The following is a 20,397-nucleotide window of genomic DNA, read 5'->3' as shown; positions in this document are numbered from 1 at the left end:
TGTGACAAAATAAAAGTTGCAGCTACATAGAATACCAAGATGCTTAAGACATCCATCCATCCATCCATCCACCCACCCACCATCTATTTATCAACCCAATACTCGTCTCAGTTATTTGTTTTGATGCTAAGAACCAAGCATGCCCAGATACAGATCCCAAGTTTTTACTTAAAATTTTTTTCAAGATTATGCTGGGGGGGAGGGGGAGTGACCAGGCAACATTTTTCTTAAACTAGGTAATACAATTGAGGCAAAAGAGACTGCCAGCTCTTTCAGAAGAGAGCATAAAATTTTCAAGGTAGAAAAAGCTTATTGGCTTATCCTAGAAAAACTACTGCTTAATGAAAAATATTGTCATAGGACACCTGGGTGGCTCAGTTGATAAAGCATTTGCCTTTGGTTCAGGTCAGGATCCCAGGGTCCTGGGACTGAGTTCCATATCAGGCTCCTTGCTCAGCAGGGAGCCTGCTTCTCTCTCTCTGCCTGCTGCTTCCCCTACTGTGCTTTCTCTTCCTTTCTCTCTGACAAATAAATAAATAAAATCTTTACAAAAAATATATTGTCATGAAATATTTAATTATATAGCAACAGAAATAAACCCCAAAATACAGTTAACTAGAGGTTCCAAAAATAAATTCACAATTTTAAAGTTGGAATACATATACTTTTTTCAAATAAACAATGAATAGATTTTGTTTTGGATGGTTTTGCTCTTAAACATCCAATATACCCATACTGCCAATCAAGAGAAGCTGGTTTAATCTTCAGAGCTAGATTAAATTTTTTTTTTAAAGATTTTATTTATTTATTTGACAGAGATAGAGACAGCCAGCGAGAGAGGGAACACAAGCAGGGGGAGCGGGAGAGGAAAAAGCAGGCTCATAGCTGAAGAGCCTGATGTGGGGCTCGATCCCACAACGCTGGGATCACGCCCTGAGCCGAAGGCAGGCGCTTAACCTCTGTGCCACCCAGGCGCCCCCAGAGCTAGATTAAATTTAAAAGGAAAAAACTACTAAACAGATCAAGACATGCAAACGATCCTCCATATTTTATAACGGTTTTTCTTAAAGTGTGGTCCATGGACCACTAGTATTAGCCCAGGAACCTATTAGACACACAAATTCTCAATCCCACTCCAGATTTGCTGAATCTGAAATTCTGAGGACAGGGTCCAGCAATGTATGTTTAGGAAGTCCTCCAGGTGATACTGATGTGAATGTGAGAATCACTGGCTTAGGGTATACCTTGACATTTACTGTCATCTTCCTAAAGGAGCTAAAAAGGAGAGGATCATATGATGAACTATGAAAAGCAGTATATCAGTGAGAGGCTATAAATGAAGGCCAAAAGTGACTGGAGGACTATTTAGACTCTCTACAGAAAAGTTAAACAGCATTAGAGTCATGAAAAGGAAATTAGCCATTAAATTGTTTATTCAAAAGAAAATGCTGACTGATGGCTGATGGAAAGACAAATTTAAGCTTAAAAGTATCTAAAAAAATAATTTGGCTTCAGTTACTTTTGTTAATTTATAAATGTTATAGAAAAATTCTAAAAACATTAGTGGTTGAATTTATAAGAACATGAAGCACTGGCTAAATTTCTCCTGAAATTTGTTCTACATATTAGTTCTCTTATGACAATTCTGCATCACGCTGTACAAAGCTTGTTTCCTGAAGGAGAAGATAAGGCATCTAACATTTACAGCATCTAACTTCGGGACCCGACAAGTTCTATAACAGCTACTATTATCTTATCCTGTAACAAGTACCTATACCAGGTAACTCACATACACTATTCCAACTAACCCATGGCCAAGGAGTAAATGGCAGACGTATGAAGCAATTCCAGGAATAGACAAAAGATTATCAGCTATCACTATGCATTATGAAAACTCCCTAGCTCCACCAAACCACATATATTCAAACTCAAATTTGAACAGACAGAATATTAGCGTTCATGAAAAACTAAAGTGTTATGTAAGTATTTTACCAACTTTCTTTGGTTTTAGGGAAAAAAGTACATAGTATTATAAGCCAATATTTAACTATAAAACACTGTTTTCTGGAAAAGATTAAGAGATTTTTTTAAAAATAAAGTACAGGTTAAGATACAACTATCATTTTAAATCAGGTATTCTTAACAGGGTTGCATGCTGGAATCAGCTCTGGAAGTTTTGAAAATATATGCACTTGGACTAAACACTTAGAACTGAATTTTACATTCAACCTTCACTTGCATACTGATTTGAAAAAAAAACAGTTTATCTATTTTGACTACAAGCCAAAGGCTGTAACCATTCATCTCTGTTCTAAGCTTGTTCCACTAGACCCAGATCCTGTCAGTCATAACCCTATTTTTAGCTAAAGGCATCTCAGCACAAACCAGCTGAAGTACTCCCACCCTTCCTCCCCCCCAAAAAACCTGTTGCTTAAACTTAAGAGTCTAGTTTACTCATGAGCAAAAAATAGCTGCCTTAATTACATTTATGTTTCAAGTCTTATTAACATACGAAAGCTGATATGAAAAGACTAAATCACAAGGACACAACGCAACCAAGAGATTTTCAGTTCCCCCAGTAATTCTCAGCTCAGATACTAAAATCTAGAATTTATTTTACAACACAGTACTTTAACTACTTTTCCACAGAGACTAATAATAGCATACATTGATAACTAATCCTTTTTTTTTTAAAGATTTTATTTATTTATTCGATAGAGATAGAGACAGCCACTGAGAGAGGGAACACAAACAGGGGGAGTGGGAGAGGAAGAAGCAGGCTCATAGCGGAGGAGCCTGATCTGGGGCTCGATCCCATAATGCCGGGATCACGCCCTGAGCCGAAGGCAGACGCCTAACCGCTGTGCCACCCAGGCGCCCCAGATAACTAATCTTTTTGAACTCATAATTTGGTCAACTGATTTGAACATTTTAGTCATTTGTCTTCCAAGACCGTATCTATGCCTTTTCAAGTAAAAAAATAATAAAAACAATAACAACAAACCCACATAGTAAGGCTGTCATTCATAGTAAAAAATGCAAAGAAATTTGTAAGTATATTATGTTCCTAAAAATAAAGTACCTTTAAAGTTGTTGTATCAGGCTAAAGGTCACGTACTAAAAGCTAATGAGACTTAAGCTGAGAGTATGGAATTATCATATTGAGCTAATGAGAAATGTCTCTTATTAAAAAGAAAATATAATGGTTGACCTAATTTGTTTGATTTCATAGTTTCACTACTATATGTGAACCCAATATATAAGAAGCTAAGATCAATCACTATTCAATAGAGACTTTTTTGGGTCACAAATGGTACACAAATTAAACAAAGGCAGATTATGGTCATGGGGGAAAAAGCTTACCTTTCGAATAACTTGCTGCTGTTGTGCATGTTTTGCTCGTAATTCTGACACCTCCTTCCAAAGGGACTCATTCTCACTACGTTACCATTTATTAAAAAACAAAACAAAACAAAATTTAGTCAGAAAGCCAGACTTCAGTATATTTAATTAAGAATACCAGTGAACTTTGCTATATATGTGCATAAAACTGGAAAAACTGGTTCAATTACATAAAATGGCAACTATCTTGACACAACTCCAGAATCATCCCTTTATAACTATAGTACTTTCTAATCATGGCAATAGAAACACAAAAATTTAAGAATCATGCCTACATCCATATAGTAGCAGGCAATTTACTTCTCTGACAATATGGTTCATTACTTCTTGTTTAAAAAATGAACTAACCTTTCAACTATGGCTACCAAGTGAACTCAGGACTTGTGCTTAGAAAAGAATTCTTAAAGGAAGTGACATTTACCCAGCACTACCTATGCTCCAGGGATTATGCTAAGCATTTTATGTGTATTTCTTAAAGTTCTATAATTTCAGTCAAGAAAGGAATTATTAACTCTATTTTATAGAGGAGGACACTGAGACCCAAGAATTGAGAGGACTTGCCTAAGATCACATGGATGATTTGTAGTAAGTGTTGAAGTCGATCTAAAAGTCGATCAGTCCTAAAACTATCTTAAGATCTGTTTCAAACATACGAAAACACTAAAGAAAGTTTTTCTAAAGCATGTCTAAATATATGACAAACCAATAACTTGCCTAGTAGTAACAGTTTCCTTTCCTTCATTAATTTTTATTGAAACTGCACTGTTATTAAATGTTAGCAGCAATGGTAACACTGAGAAGGCATGAAAGATAATTCACCTATTAAATACTTTAATTTTTGCTCTTAATTTCCATAATACCCATGTTCCTCAAGACAAACTCTTATAAAATGATTTCTATATCTTACATATAGAAGATATTGAAAATAAAACTTTAAAACTTACTGAATAACTAGGGTATTTTCTCTGACTCAGATATTTAAAGATATTATCATCTGCCTCCTAAACATAAGTAGAATAGTTACCTCTAAAACTTACAGGATGAATTTGGGATCCCATTCCTTAAGGGCTAAACCTGAGATTCAAGGAGTTGGGTCAAAGGGCACCTCAGGAGACACAAGATATTACAATAAACTGGCATAAGTGATTAAATATGCAAAATGGGGCAGCTTAAAATTAAGCCTTATTCAAAAAGGGAATCAAAGTTCAAGGTTACTCTTTTAATGAAGACACTTAAGACAGCTAAACTAATGTCCCACATTTGAAATGGAAGAGAGAATACATAAAATAAGTACTCTCAAGACTTTGGACCCTATTAGGATAAGAGAAAATCCCAACTACTTACTAAGAGAAGTACACATCTACTCTATATACAAGTTTTTACTGTGGCAAGTAATGGGGCAAGAATTCCAATAAAGCAAAGGCATGTTTCTGTAGATAAAAAGTTTTGAATAACACTTTACCATGTCTAGGTAAGATAAATACCAAGTAGGGAAAGTCTCTTGCATCCTTTTTCCCTATTTTTTGTGGCCTATTTTTCCTATGAAGCCACAATAGAAAAGTTTTATGAAAACACCATAAAAGAAGATACGAGTAACATATGTAGTGTTTTTCTACCGCTTGTGTGCCCTCATGTGTGTGAATATCCTAATTAAAGCTAACCTAAGTAGAATCATATTTCCTACATGGATTTAAAGATCTATTGTTTCATCAGTGAGACTCGTGCATCAAATTGTTTTAATTGCCCAGATTTATAAATTCTTTTGAACACTGTCAAGAAAATATGATATTGAGGTAAAGTCAAGGGCTACAAATGAAAACTAAAGGGAACCAATACTTACAAAAAATGACCTTTATCTTGGCTTCAACAATGTGATCTAAGTACTTAAAGCACTAACCTCCAACCCCCAACACACACATACTAACCCCTATATTAAGATTATATTTGGAAATAATACTTTACCTTTTTATTTTTATTTTTTTTAAAGATTTTATTTATTTATCTGACACAGAGAGAGACAGCCAGCAAGAGAGGGAACACAAGCAGGGGGAGTGGGAGAGGAAGAAGCAGGCTCCCAGCTGAGGAGCCTGATGTGGGGCTCGATCCCAGAACTCTGGGATCACGCCCTGAGCCGAAGGCAGACGCTCAATGACTGAGCCACCCAGGCACCCCAAGATTATATTTGGAAATAATACTTTACCTTTTTAATTCAGAAAGCCTGGACTCAATAGTTTCTTGTTTTATTTGAACCTTCTGAGCACTACTTATAATTTTTGTTAAATCTTCCTGACGAATCTTATTTTCTTCTGGTTTTGAAGATGAAACCTTTTGAAAGCAAATTTAGAAAATAAAATACTAAACACCATGTTTGTAAATTCAAAGTTTCCCTATTATAAGTGTGTTTTGTAGCCCATTCAGGAACTTAGATTTCGTTCCAAAAAGCCCAGGATAGGATTCTATAAAAAGAATAAACTTCATAGCTCAAAGACAGAGGATAAGAAATCATCTTTTTTTTTTTTTTTTTAAACATGGAGAAGTTTCCACGAGCAGGAACAACTTAGGGACTTTTTTTTCATTCCCTTTCACCAAACTCACTGTAATTTCCCCAAGCCTCTTTATTATCACATTCCACTTTTAATTAAATTTATGCAGTAACAGCTGTGCACTAGGCCATTTTCTTTCATGGTCCATTACTCTTTTATCCCCCCTCTTTTGTGGATTTAGTAAAAATATTATATTTTAGCAAAAGATACCATTCATTAAAAAATGTATTATTACATGCCTTACTATGCGCAAGGGACTTATTCTCAGCATCAGATACTCAGCAGTGAACTTCAAAAAAAGCCCTCCAGGGAGTAGACATTCTACCAGGAGCTTACATTTTTTTAAAGCTAAATTAATAGGAGTGAGCCATCCCAATATGGATGATTCCTCACTCTCAGTCAGAATGTAAATATTTTTCTTCCCTCTAGAAGGTATTTGAAGACAGACCCCTCAGAACAGTTGACTGCAGAGAAAAAATATAAAATAGAAAGAAATAATTAAAGCTTTATTAATCTAAGTCATCCCAACAAGGATTACCTGTGTATTTCTGTACATTCTTAATTTCAACAGGTAAAATATTGTGTTGACCAAGTATGCTATATGGTAATGCCTTAAATAAATCACATTAACAATAGCTCACCTTCCTTTTAATGTTCTCCAACAAGTCATCTTGGCCTTGTTTGAAGTAAGGATGCTGAAATTCAACAGGACCATCTCGTTCCTGCTTTACAATTCCGGAGTCAATATGCACAACCTTACGGAAACCATCTGAAGAAGATCAAAAATTTAGAGGACTTAAAAAAAGAAATTAGATTACTAGAATTAATAAAAGTAAAAGATTCCCCTTTCCTTTATCAACCTAATAGGAAAAAATGGTTTAATCAGGGGCTGATGACAGTATTCCAAATAAACTACTGCCCGTACTCACACATATTCAGTTGCCTCACAAAGCTTGCCATATTATTGTGCTTGAAATATTTGGGAAGAATTTCTTTTGCAAATCTTTGTTCATCCAAAACCAGAAAACTCTGGCCATTCTGAAAAAAGAGAGAAAAAGTCAATTAGCTGAAGTCCTCTTAGGTGATACAATATGAACCCCAAAACTGGGCAGTCTTTCCATGATACTTTAGATCCACATTTTATTACCATTAACAGCAACAAGAAACAAACTGTAATTAAGTGCCAAACTGTAATTAAGCTTTATGATGTCAACCTCAGAAGTTTAGGAGTATGTCTAAAACCAAAAGCTGCCTCATGCACTATGGTGAAATATTAGGATTTCCATTAAATCAGAAGCAAGAAAAGAAATGCTGTAAGTAAGCAACATAATTATTTAACACTGTTTTAAAGTCAATGCAATTAGACAAAACTTGACAAAATAGGAGGAAGTCATATTTTATCATTATTTGCAACAGACATATCTCTGCATAATCAACTGAAAAACTGTTAAAAATTCAGTAAAATATCAGGTTAATAATTAATATTTAAAGTTGATACAAAAAAAATAATTTGAAATTTACTATAATACAGTATCAAAATAGCACGGTACTGGCATAAACACAGAGAAACAGAACAATGGAACAGAATAAAGAACTGCCGAATACATCCTTACATATAAGGTCCAAAGATTTTTCACAAGAGTACCAAGACCATTCAAAGGGGAAAGGAGAGTTTTCAACAAACAATGCTGGGAAAACTGGATACTCATGTGCAAAAGAACAAAATTTATCTTACACCATATACAAAAATTAACTCAAAATGGATCAAAAACCTAAAAGTAAATGCTAAAACTATAGAAGTAGTAGAAGAAAACATAAGGAGGAAAAGTTTCATGACACTGGATTTGGCAATGATTTCCTGGTTAACATCAAAAGCACAGTCAACAAAAGCAAAAACAGACCCATGAATCTACCTCAAATTTAAAAACTTTTGTGCATAGAACACTATCAATAGAGTGAAAAGGCAACCCACAGAATCAGAGAAAATATTTACAAATTGTTTACCTGATAAGGGGTTAATATACATAATAAAGAACTTCTACAACTCAACAACAACAAACCCCCCCACACAATAAGAAACGGGCAAAGGACTAGAGCAAACATTTTTCCAAAGAACATATACAAATGGCTAATAAATGCATGCAAAGAGGCCTAACATCACTAATCATTAGGGAAATGAAAACCAAAACCACAATCACCACTTCATACCCATTAGGATGACAATTATTTTTAAAAATACCAAATAAATTGAAAATAAGTGTTGGAAGATGTGGAGAAATTAGAACCCTTAGCATCGCTGGCGGAAATGTAAAATAGTGCATGGGAAACAATATGGGAAACAATATGGTGGTTCCTCAAAAAACTAAACACAAAAACTATATAATCCTGCAATTCTACTTCTATATATATTCCCAGAGAACTGGGCAGGTACTCAAAAAGCTATTTGTATACCCATGTTCATAGCACCATTATTTGCAATAGTCAAAAAGTGGAAGCAACCCAAATGTCCACTGACAGATGACTGGATAAACAGAATTTGGTATATAAAAAGGAAGGAAATTCTGACAGGTGCTGCCACACGGATGAACTTTAAAGACACTATACTAAGTGAAATAAACTAGCCACAAAAGGACAAATACTGTACTATTCTACTTATATGAGATATCCTGAATAGTCTAATTCACAGAGACAGAAACAGAATGGTCATTAGGGGCTAGGAGGAAGGAGAACTTGGAAGCTATTGTCTAATGAGTATGAGGTTTCAGTATGGAAAGTTGAAAAATATTCTGGAAAGAGATGGTAGTGATGGCTTCATAATAATATAAATGTACCTAACGCCCCTGAACCATATATTTAAAAATGGGTAAAATGGTTAATTTTATGTTAGGTATATTTTACCATAACAATTTAAAACTAAAGCAGAATAAAAGATTCCAATAATAGAAAAATGTCACATATCTAAAGATAAATCTTAAAAATATACAGGACATTTAAGAGAATATTAAACTATAGAGAGATAAATACATATTGTAAAGCTGTCAAATTCTAATTAACCAATAGATTTGTAATAAATTCTCAATTTAAAAAAAAATTTTGGAGGTGAAGAGATGTTAACACAACCAAATGTTAGGTACTAAAGTTCACTTGTGAAATAATTATGTAACAATAGGCAAGAAAATGCTAAAAACAATGAAGAGAGAGATGTTAACCCTATCCTATAAAAGTGATATAATTACAGAATTATAGGGATAGAATTATAGTGTTTACAAGAGTTTGATACTAAAGAAGAGATAGTAAAAAATAAATAAATGGACAGATTAGAGAGAACAGAAGCAGCAGCAAATCTATTTGAGAATTTAACAGGTTTAAGTACAGGTAACATTCAAATCAAGGGGAAAATCAGGAGAAAAAAGATTAGTTCATGAACTCTCCACCTGGAAAAGCAAAAAGCAAAAGCTCAATGCTAACTCACTGCTCAATCACTCTATACAACCAAGCTTTTGGAAGTATGATGTAAACCTAGTAGTCATACTGGTAAAAATTTATATTTTACTCATGGAAACTGCTAGCTGCCTACCCTATTTCCAAATTCCTCTATTTACTTTTTTTATTTTTGTTATTTTAAAACTAAAATTATATATTTTTAAGGTGTATAACATGATTTAATATATTTATATACATAAAGGACTACTATAGTAAAGCTAATTAACACACCATCTCCATCAAGCTAAACAGCTTCTGCAGAGCAAAGAAAACAAAATAAAAAGAAAACCTAACAGAATAAGAGTATTGGCAAGCAATATATCTGATAAGGGATTAATAACCCAAATTTGTAAGGAACACATATAACTCAACAGCCAAAAAAAAAAAAAAGACACCGATTAAAAAAGAACCCAAATAGACATTTTTCCAAAGATACAGAAATGGCCAACAGGTGTATGAAAAGGTGCTCAACATCACTAATCATCAGGGAAATGCAAATCAAACCGACAACGAGGTACCACTTCATTATCTGTTAGGATGGCAATAATTAAAAAAATAAAAGATAACAAGTGTTGGCGAGGATGTGGGGAAAAGGGAACTTTCATATACTGTGTGGTAATGTAAATCAGTATAGCCATTACGGAAAACAGCATGAAGTTTCCTCAAAAAAAAGAAAAAAAAAAAAAGAACTATCACATGATCCAGCTATCCCTTTCTTGGGTATACACCCAAAGGAAATAAAAACAGTATCTCACAAAGTTACCTGTGCTCCCATGTTCATTGCAGCATTATTCACAATAGCCAAGATATGAAAACCTAAGTGTTCCTGAATGGAAGAATGGATAAAGAAACTGTGATACATACACACAATGAAACATCATTTAGCCTTAAAAAGAGAGATCCATTTGCAAAAGCTTTCTTACTAACAGAATAATTTTGTTTGATGCTGCAACTACACTTCTCAGTCCCCCTAACAAACAGAAGCAGTCAAATACACACCTGGCAATTCAGATATAAATAAAACAGACTGAGTAGGGCTTCCAGAAAAGCTTCTAAAAGGGGAAAGATCCAAAGTGTCAAACCCTATGTCCCACATCCCTGATGCTAAAGACTAGAGCTTCAACAACGACCGAAGTGGAGAAACTAAGTATGGCTGAAAAGACCAGAAGGTATCTTCAGACTTAAAACCCATTTTTATTCTGTTTAAACTATTGTTTGGATTTCTTCTTTCTTTTTAAGATTTTATTTATTTATTCGACAGAGAGAGAGAGAAAGAGAGAACAAGCAGGGGGAGCAAGCAGCAGGCTGAGGGAGAAGCAGGCTCCCCGCTGAGCAGGGAGCCAGATGCAGGGCTCAATTCCAGGGTCCCTGGATCATGACCTGAGCCACCCAGGTGCCCCTACTGTTTGGAATTCTATTACTTGTTTCTGAAACTAAACCTAACTCATAACAGAGTTATTATTAAAATTCAATAAAGTCAATTAACAAAATATTTTAAATATCTATGACAGTTAACTGCATTGATTAAAAATTTCTAACAAATCAGTAAGATGAAAAACCCAATGTAAAATTTAGAAGAGGCCCAATCTCATTATAATTGAATGTAGAGCAAAACAAATAGTGATTTTCACTTATTAGACTGGCAAAATTTTAAAAGTTTGATGATAATCAGAGTTGGTTATTAGGTAATAACTATTAAAATTAAAAATGCATGGGTTTTTTTGCTATCTTAAAATTAACTTTCCCTCTACCTTACTTCCCTCCCAATCTACCCACCCCATTTGTCTTGTCCTTCACTGCAAAATTTAACAAATATTTTCTCTAATTTAGTACCATCTACATATTCTTGCTCAAAACTGGTTTCATTCTCCCTCATCTACTCAAACCATTTTTCTCTAAAATGTCAAATGCCAAATTCAATGCCTTCTTTTCAGTCCTATCTTCCCACACCTCTCTGTGGCATTTCATTTGGCACTACTGACAATCCCCTCCTCTACTCTTTTGGATCTGAAACTATATACTATTGGATCTCCTATCCCATATCTTCTTTCAATTGTATTCACCTATTAAGAGGTAGTGTTTTTTAGATTGCTATCCTTGATCATGACACCTTTACACTCCTTCCTTAGGCAATCTCATCCACACCAGTGTATCTAACTACTGACTTTATTAAGTATGATGATTTATTATCTACTATCGCATCTACATCTCTGGCCCGACCACCTCAAATTTCACACTTAAAGTTTCCAATTGTTAACATTTTTACACAATATTCTTTAATTCACTATGTTCTCAACCTATTGTCTATTTCAAATCCATCTTCCTACTCGCCAAAGTCAACTTTTTTTCTGTATGTTCCCTCCTGACATGCCCCTCTCCCCTCTAACTATGACATCAACAAGAAAAACAAATTAAAAAACTGTCAATTTTAACAGCTAATAACTTAAGAGGGAAATATGAAAAACATTTCTTTTAAAAATAAGAAAAAGGGATTCCATGATCACTACTTCTATTTGATACCAGGTCTTAGCCACTGAGAAAGAAAGAAAGAAAGAAAGAAAGAAAGAAAGAAAGAAAGAAAGAAAGAAAGAGAAAGAAAGTTCTGAAAGAACAAAACTATCATTCACAAATGCATGGATGTACACTTAGAGACCCCAAATCAGTAAAATGATTGGCTCACTAGTTTATTATCAACATACAAATGTTATTTGTATTTCTAACTACCAGCAACAGCCAGAAATGTAATTTTAACTAACGGACACCACTTAAACATCTTAAGATACCTAAGAAGAAAATCTAACAAACATGTGCAAAAAATATAAAACCTTATTAAACAAAATGAATTTAAAAACATGTCTTGTTTATGGGAATATTCAATATCATAAAGACGTCCATTTTCCCTAATTTGATTTATAGTTTCAATGCAATTCCAATTAAAATCCCAATAAGTTTTATTTAATGGAACTTGATTTTAAAACATATACAGGAGAGGAAAGACCAACAACAATCAAGGTATTTCTGAAGGATAAGCTGCCCTCCCAAAAGCAAGACACTATAAAGCTACAGTAATTAAGACATGTGATAAGGGCAAAAAAAACCCTGTTCAAGGGGATGGAATAGAGAACCTAGAAACAAAAATCACAATATCTACCTGTAATTTTGCTATAAGACAGAGCGAGCAATACACATCACCACAGAAAGAAGGAAGCATTCAATGAAGGAGCTAGGACAACCGAATATTTACACGGAAAACAATGAAACTGGATTCCTCACACCACACACGAAAATCAATTCCAGGTGAATTAGACTTACACATAAAATGCAAACTTTTAAAACTTTCAGAAAAAAAGAAGAGAAATGTCAAAGTATTTTTCTCTCCCTGAGGAAGAGGTAAGAAAAAACATCCTGAAGGAACAAAAAAGAAGAATATATTATACTAAAATTAAAAACTTGTACTCATCAAAAGGAAAAGATAAGTCTCAAACTGGGGGAAGACACAAGCAATACATAGACCCAAAGAATGGATATACAAAATACACAAGGAATTCAAACATATATTAAAAGACAAGTCATCCAACAGAAAAATGGCCAAATACTTCACAGTATAGGAAACACATATGGCCAATAAATATGAAAAGGTGTTTGAACACATTACTAATCAGGGAAATATAAATTAACATCTCATTCAGATTATACTTTACATCTATTAGATTGGTAAAAAAATTAAGAAGAATGATAATATCAAGTTGTGAAGATGTGGATTAATGGAAAATCGCATGCTTGGCTAACAGGAGTATAAAATCATTTAATCTCTTTGGAAAACAATCTGAACTACCTTCAGGCTAAACAGTTCATACCCTATTTTCCAGCAATTCCAATCTTCAATTTAAGTATATATACCTTCAATTCCTGCTTATATACACCAGGAGAGGTATGTAAGAATATTCATAACAGCAGTTGACACAGCTGATCATCTTCTATTTTTGAACCACTTTTTTCCATTAACTTCTATGACCTCACTCCCTTGTTTTTCCTCCTGTTGCACTGTTTCTTCTCGATCTCCTTTGCTGGCTTTTTCTTATTCTCATATGCCCTCTAAAAATCAGAATGGCTTGTCTTTCAGCTTCTTCTATCTTCATTTGTCTCCCTAGATGATCTCATCCAGTCCCATGGCTTTACCACTCATAAGCTCCAAACTCTACCCTGAATGCCAGTGTCTTATATTCAAACATCCTGCTCAACATTTCCACTTGGATGTCTTGGGAGTGTAGAAGTCATTCAGGCCGTTCAAAAATATTCCTGTTCTCCTTCCTAGCACTGAACTTCCCCACCTCCTCTGAAATTAGGCATGGTCATTTGACCAAGTGTGGTCAATGAAATGTAAGCTAAATGAAACAATTTTCAAGTAACACTAGTGTCCATTGTAATCTCAAAGTTAATACAGCCAAACAATCTCCACCTGCATTTCTCTGAATACTCCCCCATCTGAGCAAATGGTGTCATCATTTATCTTGTTGTTCAGGCCAAATCTGAGTCATTCTTAATTCTTCTCTGACTTTCCTGCAACTCCAGACAATTTATTAGTAAGTTCTACTGCTTTACCTTTAAAGTAAATATCAAATCCAACAACTTCTCATCATCTCCACTTGCAAATACACTAGTCTCAGCCACACTATTTTCAATACCATAGTGGAAAACTATGATAATCTACAAAGTAGTTACCTAGATTTCCAGTCTCCTTACCATAGCCCTAAGTCCCTACACCATCTGCTCCTGCCTACTCTGACCTCAGTCTTACATTCTCCAGATACTCTAACCACATGGGCCTTCTCCAATCACATGAACATGCCACATTCAAGGCCTTTACATTTGGCATTCCCCTTTGCCTGGCCCATCCTTTCAAATCGTTCAGATCTCTGCTCAAACATCATCTCCTCAGAGAGGCTTTCCTCATGACTCTACCTAAAATAACCAAAAATCCCAGTCATTTTATGTGCTAGTTTATCAATTTACTGCTCCAAATTCATTGCAAATACAGAGCTGGGTCCCTTCAATATCTTTTTCTAGATGGCATGGTGATAAGCTTTGTCAATAGAAGACACTCGAAAGATATTACAATAGAAGGGGGTTCTCCTTCCTATTTCCTCGTTCTTTAACAACGGCAGGTTCCTACAGTGCATGCAGGTTCTCCGCACCTAGCTCTTGCAGTACAGAAGGTCAGCAGCACAAGGCCAACAGCTTCCCCCAGCATTCTCTCACCCTTTGGAGGTTTCGAATCAGAGTGTATCTGGGAAGACATGTCCCCATGAACAGCTGTCAAGGGTGCTCTAGAACAAGGGCTGATAAACCTTTTCTTAAGGCATTAGATAGTAAATATTTTGGGCTTGCAGATCATAAAGTCATACGGCTGCTGTTGTAGCAAGAAAGCAGTTATAAACAATATGTAAACAGATTGCGCATGGTTATGTTCCAATTAAACTTTTTTTACAAAACAGATGACTGGCCCATGGGCCACGGTTTGCCAACCCTGCCTTAGAAAGTATATTTCTCCACAAGTTCTGAAGGATGAACATCCAGTAAGTTCCACCAGTGTGGCACCAGTGCCTTCTTTGCCATTAAGTGAGATGTGATCATACTCTTTTTATAACTGCCAATCTTATATTCTTTAGAGTTTTTACTCCAATCCCTGATATAGTAATTCTACTAAACTTTCTCTGTTTAAAATGTTTAAACACAGTTCTTTCCTTCTTTTACACTATGCGACATCTGTCTCCTAATTGGACCCTGATATCTCTCTTTACCCTGCTTTATTTCCTTTATGGTACTTACCACTAACTGAAAATTACATTATCTGTGTTTGCTTACATTTTAATTATCAGTGTCCTCCACTAGAATATAAGTTCTAAGAAGCCACTTTGTTCACTACTGAATGAATTCTTAGTACCTAGGACACTGTCTGGTCACTGTCTGGTCACAACATATTCATGATAAATATTTGTGAGTGATCAAATAAATGAATTGTTCGCCACAGTGGACCAAAGTATCTTTTTAAAAGTTCAACTCTTGGATTATATCAAATGAAATAATGAATGCCCCTTGCATAATCTGCACATGCTCTCCCTCTCATACAACCCTCATTCGCTCGTATTCTGTGTCTCTGCTTATGGTTTTCCTTCGGTCTCCACTCTAAAATTAGTAGATAACCTCTGAATGCAAAAATTCCACCTTATTGCCATTTAAACCTGGGAGGCTCAAACAATACAATACAGAACTCTCCCAACACATTCCACAAGGGGCAGAAAGCCATTACTGAGTGAGGTGGGAGAGATGGGTAGCTTCTTTTTAGGTTTTACCCGTAAAGGTTGGCAAGCTTCCAAATAATAACAGTTGTTACTGCTTGAACTGGTAGTCAGTTAAAAACATCCAAAATATTCTTACTAATAATCTTTCAGTCCCATTACTTTAAAACATTTTTTCCAAATAGAAATTTGTAACTTTTTTTTAAAAACAGTCCATAACTTCTTAATGTTCACCAACCATTCCTTCTGAGTCTCTAGCTCATTCTCTTATGTATACAAATAAAAAATACTCATCAATGAATCTTCCAACTTTTCTGTAGGCTCATCTACGATGGATTTTACTCCTATTCTGCCACAGCTGTGGCTTTCTTGTTTTTACTTGAGAATAGTGTAATAATACAATAGTTGCTGGGAAGTTCAAAATGATACCCAAACATCAAGTTCTGGATGCTCAAATTCATCCAAAATAGCTAGGAAGTACCAGACCAATACTGGTTTTGCTCTATGTCCTTCCTATTTCCTGATTTGTCTCTGCTAATTTGAGAGGCATGGAGAAATAGAAAATGTCAAAGGGCATAAAAAGGTGGACCAGATAGGTATGAGTCCTTTTTTTTTTTTTTTAAGTAGACTCCACGCCCAGCAGAGAGCCCAATGTGCGGCTTGAACTTACAACCCTAAGATGAAGATCTGAACTGAGATCAAGAGTTGGACGCTTAACCAACTGAGCCACCCAGGCACCCAGGTCTTTAGTGGAAACCATTTCTTGGTCTTCTCAAACAAGCTGAGAACAGAGACAAAGGTAGTAACACTAATAAAACAATGACTTCCAGTTCTTTCCTGTTTTTGTAACTACTTCACTTCAACATACACTATCAGATTTCAGTAACAGTAAAGGCTGTTCCTCACGATCAATGGCAAGAACTTCCAACTTCCACAACCTCTTGTCCCTGAATATCAAGTTTCTGCAGTTGCTTCCAAGTTAAACCGGTGCCTTCTGTTAGGAGTCAGTTACATTTAAAACAGCTTTAGGTTGTCCAACAGTATTATCTCTGTCCCTGATTCTGACAACAGACTGCCTACCAGAGCCAAAGTAGCTATATAAAATTTTGAAGTTACAGAAAATGTAAAAACAAAAAAGAAAAAGAAACCTTTCAGGGGAGAATATGGGAAAAAATAAAATATGTACAAATGTTTTAAAGATGCTCTGGATCTAAAGACATTTCTGTTTGAATCAACACATTTAGTATAATTTTGATTGCTCGGAATATTATATTTCTATAATTAATCATGAGAATAGGGGTATTATTTCATTTTTCATTTTTGTCATACTACAAGTTTCAAGAAAAAGTAAATCCTCAGGAATATTAAACCAAGCTTTTCAAACTGCAGTTGGTTTTTCCCCCTTTACCTTACACTCAAGCTAGAGGAGTAAATTATTTTCCACAAGTGAAAAAAAAAATGCATAAAAAATTGCCTGGTTTCCAAAACATCTGCTGCTTCTAAAAGGTCTTAATATGATTTTCACTCAGATAGTATAAATGCTAAATTACCTCAACAGAAATTCAGCAAAACATCTTTGAAGGAAACCAGAAACAACCATAAATAGCAACTTCTAAAAGATGAGAGTAACTTATTTTGTTTTTTCCATTTAACATCATTGTTTATTTAGAGTTTTACCTTTCATTTCATTGTTAACACCGCTTTTGGAAAAATCTGTGGGAAAGTAATAGAGACAGACTTCCTAAGCAACCAAGCTAAGCCCTAGACAACATTAATCCAGAATTGTTCACTGACTTACAAAAGGGTAACATTTTGATATAACACTAAATATTGTACCAACCTGTATTAAGTGAAGTGCTGTTGATGGAAGACTGATCTAGGAGGTCAGAAATCTATGTTAGAGTCCCACCTCCAATAATGGCTAGCTTTGTAATTATGGCTAAGAAATCTAACCTAAGCTTAAAATCCTCATCTATACAATGATGAGGCTAAAGTGGATTATCTCTAAAATTTTTTTCAGGCATAATTCTATCTTCATCATTCCCACCATTTCATTACATAGTCTAAGGATTTCATTGATTCATCAAACATTTATTAAATACCTACTGTGCCCTTGGCACGGACACGGTCTCTGCCCTCACTGAATTTATATTTCAACTGTCCCATTATGTATTAGAAAATGAGTAAAACATAGGCTTAGACTTAATAATGGGATAAATAAAAATTATTTTTAAATGGCCATACAAACCAAAAAAGTATAAAATCAGCTTGGGTGGGGGAGAGACTCTCAGGCCAATCTCTAATATGAATACAAGGCTGAGTAACAGCAGACTGTGCTGATCCATCCCTGTCAACTTTTAATCCTTCTGACTGATGAAAAGCATGAGACATCTGTTTATTTTTAAGTGTATGCTGGTGGCTGGCTTCCTTATTTTCACCTTTCTTTGTACAACTGTACAGAATTCATCAAATGCTTAATACACACCATCCAGCTGATGATACTGACCTTCGAGAAATTAAGTCCTAGAAGAGGTATTTAAAAAAGAACATATGACAGTAATATGATAAAGAATATGGTGTTATAGTAGTCAAAAACTTCATGTACTCAATACAGTGCTCCCTCTTAAGATAAAAGTAAGTAAAACTGAGAGCTCCTACAATAGGAAAAGAATTGAAAAGAAAGGGAGAAAGAGAGGAGGTAACATTTACTCAGCACTTAACAGGTGCCAGGCACCCTGAGGGTAGTTTTCATTTAACTCTTCTCCAGCCCTCTAAACAGGAAAATATCCCAAAGAGATGATCATCTACAGTAAGAAAAATCCACCCCACTTCACAAAATGATTCCAACAGCCTGAGAATGCATTTGAACGCAAATGCATGTTAATGTTATAATCATTCTGCTTAGAATCTTAGTATTTGGAACTAGAAGAGTCTTGGATCACTCGGGCAACCCAACCCATTCATCCTAAGGACGATGAAACTTAGGCCAGACAAGATAAGGAGCTTGACTAAGGTCATCTCTGTTGAGTGGCAGAGTTGGGATCAAACCAGTAATCAGGCATCATACACCACTCTCCAGTGACATTTAGTGATTCACTCTAGGTTCTAAGCTAGTGAACACCTATATATTAGAGCACTTCTATTAAAATAATTATAAAAATCCGTTTCTACAAATGGCTCAGAATTTCCAAGAATGATGTACCATCCTACGTAAAATTTCGAAACCTACTGATAACCAGTAACCTGCGTTTACTGCGTTTGAACATTTGCCTATATCCCTGACTGCTCTCCTCATAAAGATTCAGGTGCAAAGCAGAGTGTATTTTTTTTAGTGAGAATCAGGTCGCTGAGGTAAAGACTTCTCAGACAACCCCCCGCGCCCAGGACTGCCTGTGCCCTCAGCGATTCGTAACCCGCGAACCCGGAGGGAGGACGGAGAATGAGTGTGCAGTAACGTGGCTCCCTCGCCCTCGGCTAGCCGGCCGCCTTCGTCCAGCCAGGCCGGTTCCGAACGCCGACGGGGCCGGTCCGTTACGGGGCCTCCCGAGCCGCGGCGCTGGCCGCGGGCCGCCCCTCCCCCACCGCGGCCTGAGCCAGCGCCGCTGGCCGGGACCCCCGCAGCTCCCGGCGCGAACAATACAAGGGGTCCCTAGCGATCCTGAACGCCGGGGCCCGCGCCACCCCACCACCCCGCGCCGCGGGCCTCGCAGAAGGCATCAAGTCGCAGGCCGCGAGAGACAACCCCACGGGAGGGAGAGAGGAGGCGGTTAGTCAGGGGGTTCGGAGGCCGCTGTGCCCTCACCCGTACCTGGCTCCAGGTGATGAACTCATTGGTGTGGGTTTCCTCCACAAGCGTCCACAGCTTGCTGAGGAAAGCCGGCACATTCGAACTCTGCTTCATTGTTAACGAGACGCAGGGATTCCAAATTCTACACCCGAACACGGCGGCGGCAGTGGCGCGGCGCTGGCGGCGGCGGCGGCGGCAGCTGCTGCTCCGGGAGAACGCCCACAACGCAGGCGCAGCAGCTCTCGGGCCCCGCCCCCCCCAGCCTCGCCAAGCGCGCAGCGAGGCGGGGTGGACCGGCGGCCGCACATGACGGACAAGTCTCGGCGTTCGGCCCGTGCGCCCTGGTCCCGCGCTGGTCCTGTTTCCGACCAATCCCAGGCGCGGACCGCACGACAAAGAAAAGCGATAGGATGCTGCCGACGAGGAGGGGGTGGGAGCAAAGGGGGCGCTGCCTTCTCATTCGCCTTTTATGCAGCAGCCGTCACTGTAGCGGACCTCAGGCTTAGTGGACTGTGTTTGGTTGTTTCACGTGGAAACGGCTTTAGGTTTCTGAGCTGTGGCTGGGAGCTACAGAAAGTCCTCAGGGGTATTTCAGCCATCAGTTTGGCAGGCAAAGTGTGGTTTGCACCAGTCAGAAGGAGGTATAATAATCCACATGGGTGGAGAGGGGGAGGGGAGGGAAGCAGCTTTCAAACATGATGTGCTAGGCCCCAATTTGAAACTGTCTTAAAAATAGTAAACCTGGTCCTTAAATTTTCATTAGGAGAAAATGGTTCCATTAAAATACGTTTATCAAAAAGAGGAATTTAAATATTAACTCACTCTTAATAAGTACGTGCTACAGTGAACCTGGAACGGTAATAGGCACCTTACACGCTGTTTT

General features: G+C 36.8%; 1 protein-coding gene across 4 annotated transcripts in view; it reads right to left on the bottom strand.

Annotated features, from left to right (window-relative positions):
* HSF2 (heat shock transcription factor 2) overlaps window positions 1-19,740 on the bottom strand; it is a 35,033-nt gene extending 15,293 nt beyond the window's left edge. For all 4 annotated transcript variants that reach the window (XM_040627734.1, XM_040627733.1, XM_040627730.1 and 1 more), the window contains exons 1-5: window positions 19,536-19,740; window positions 6,875-6,983; window positions 6,587-6,714; window positions 5,603-5,727; window positions 3,364-3,439 (exon numbers count right to left, since the gene is read on the bottom strand). In XM_040627734.1, the coding sequence (XP_040483668.1) occupies window positions 3,364-3,439; window positions 5,603-5,727; window positions 6,587-6,714; window positions 6,875-6,983; window positions 19,536-19,628 (531 nt within the window). In that variant the 5' untranslated portion in view covers window positions 19,629-19,740. The remainder of the gene's footprint in view (window positions 1-3,363; window positions 3,440-5,602; window positions 5,728-6,586; window positions 6,715-6,874; window positions 6,984-19,535) is intronic.
* Between the last annotated feature and the right edge of the window lie 657 nt (window positions 19,741-20,397).

The sequence above is a fragment of the Ursus maritimus genome, unplaced genomic scaffold (genome assembly GCF_017311325.1).
Source record: "Ursus maritimus isolate PB19 unplaced genomic scaffold, ASM1731132v1 scaffold_13, whole genome shotgun sequence".
NCBI lineage: Eukaryota > Metazoa > Chordata > Mammalia > Carnivora > Ursidae > Ursus > Ursus maritimus.
Note: the sequence above shows the minus strand (reverse complement) of the source record. Positions and strands in the feature narration are given on the sequence as shown.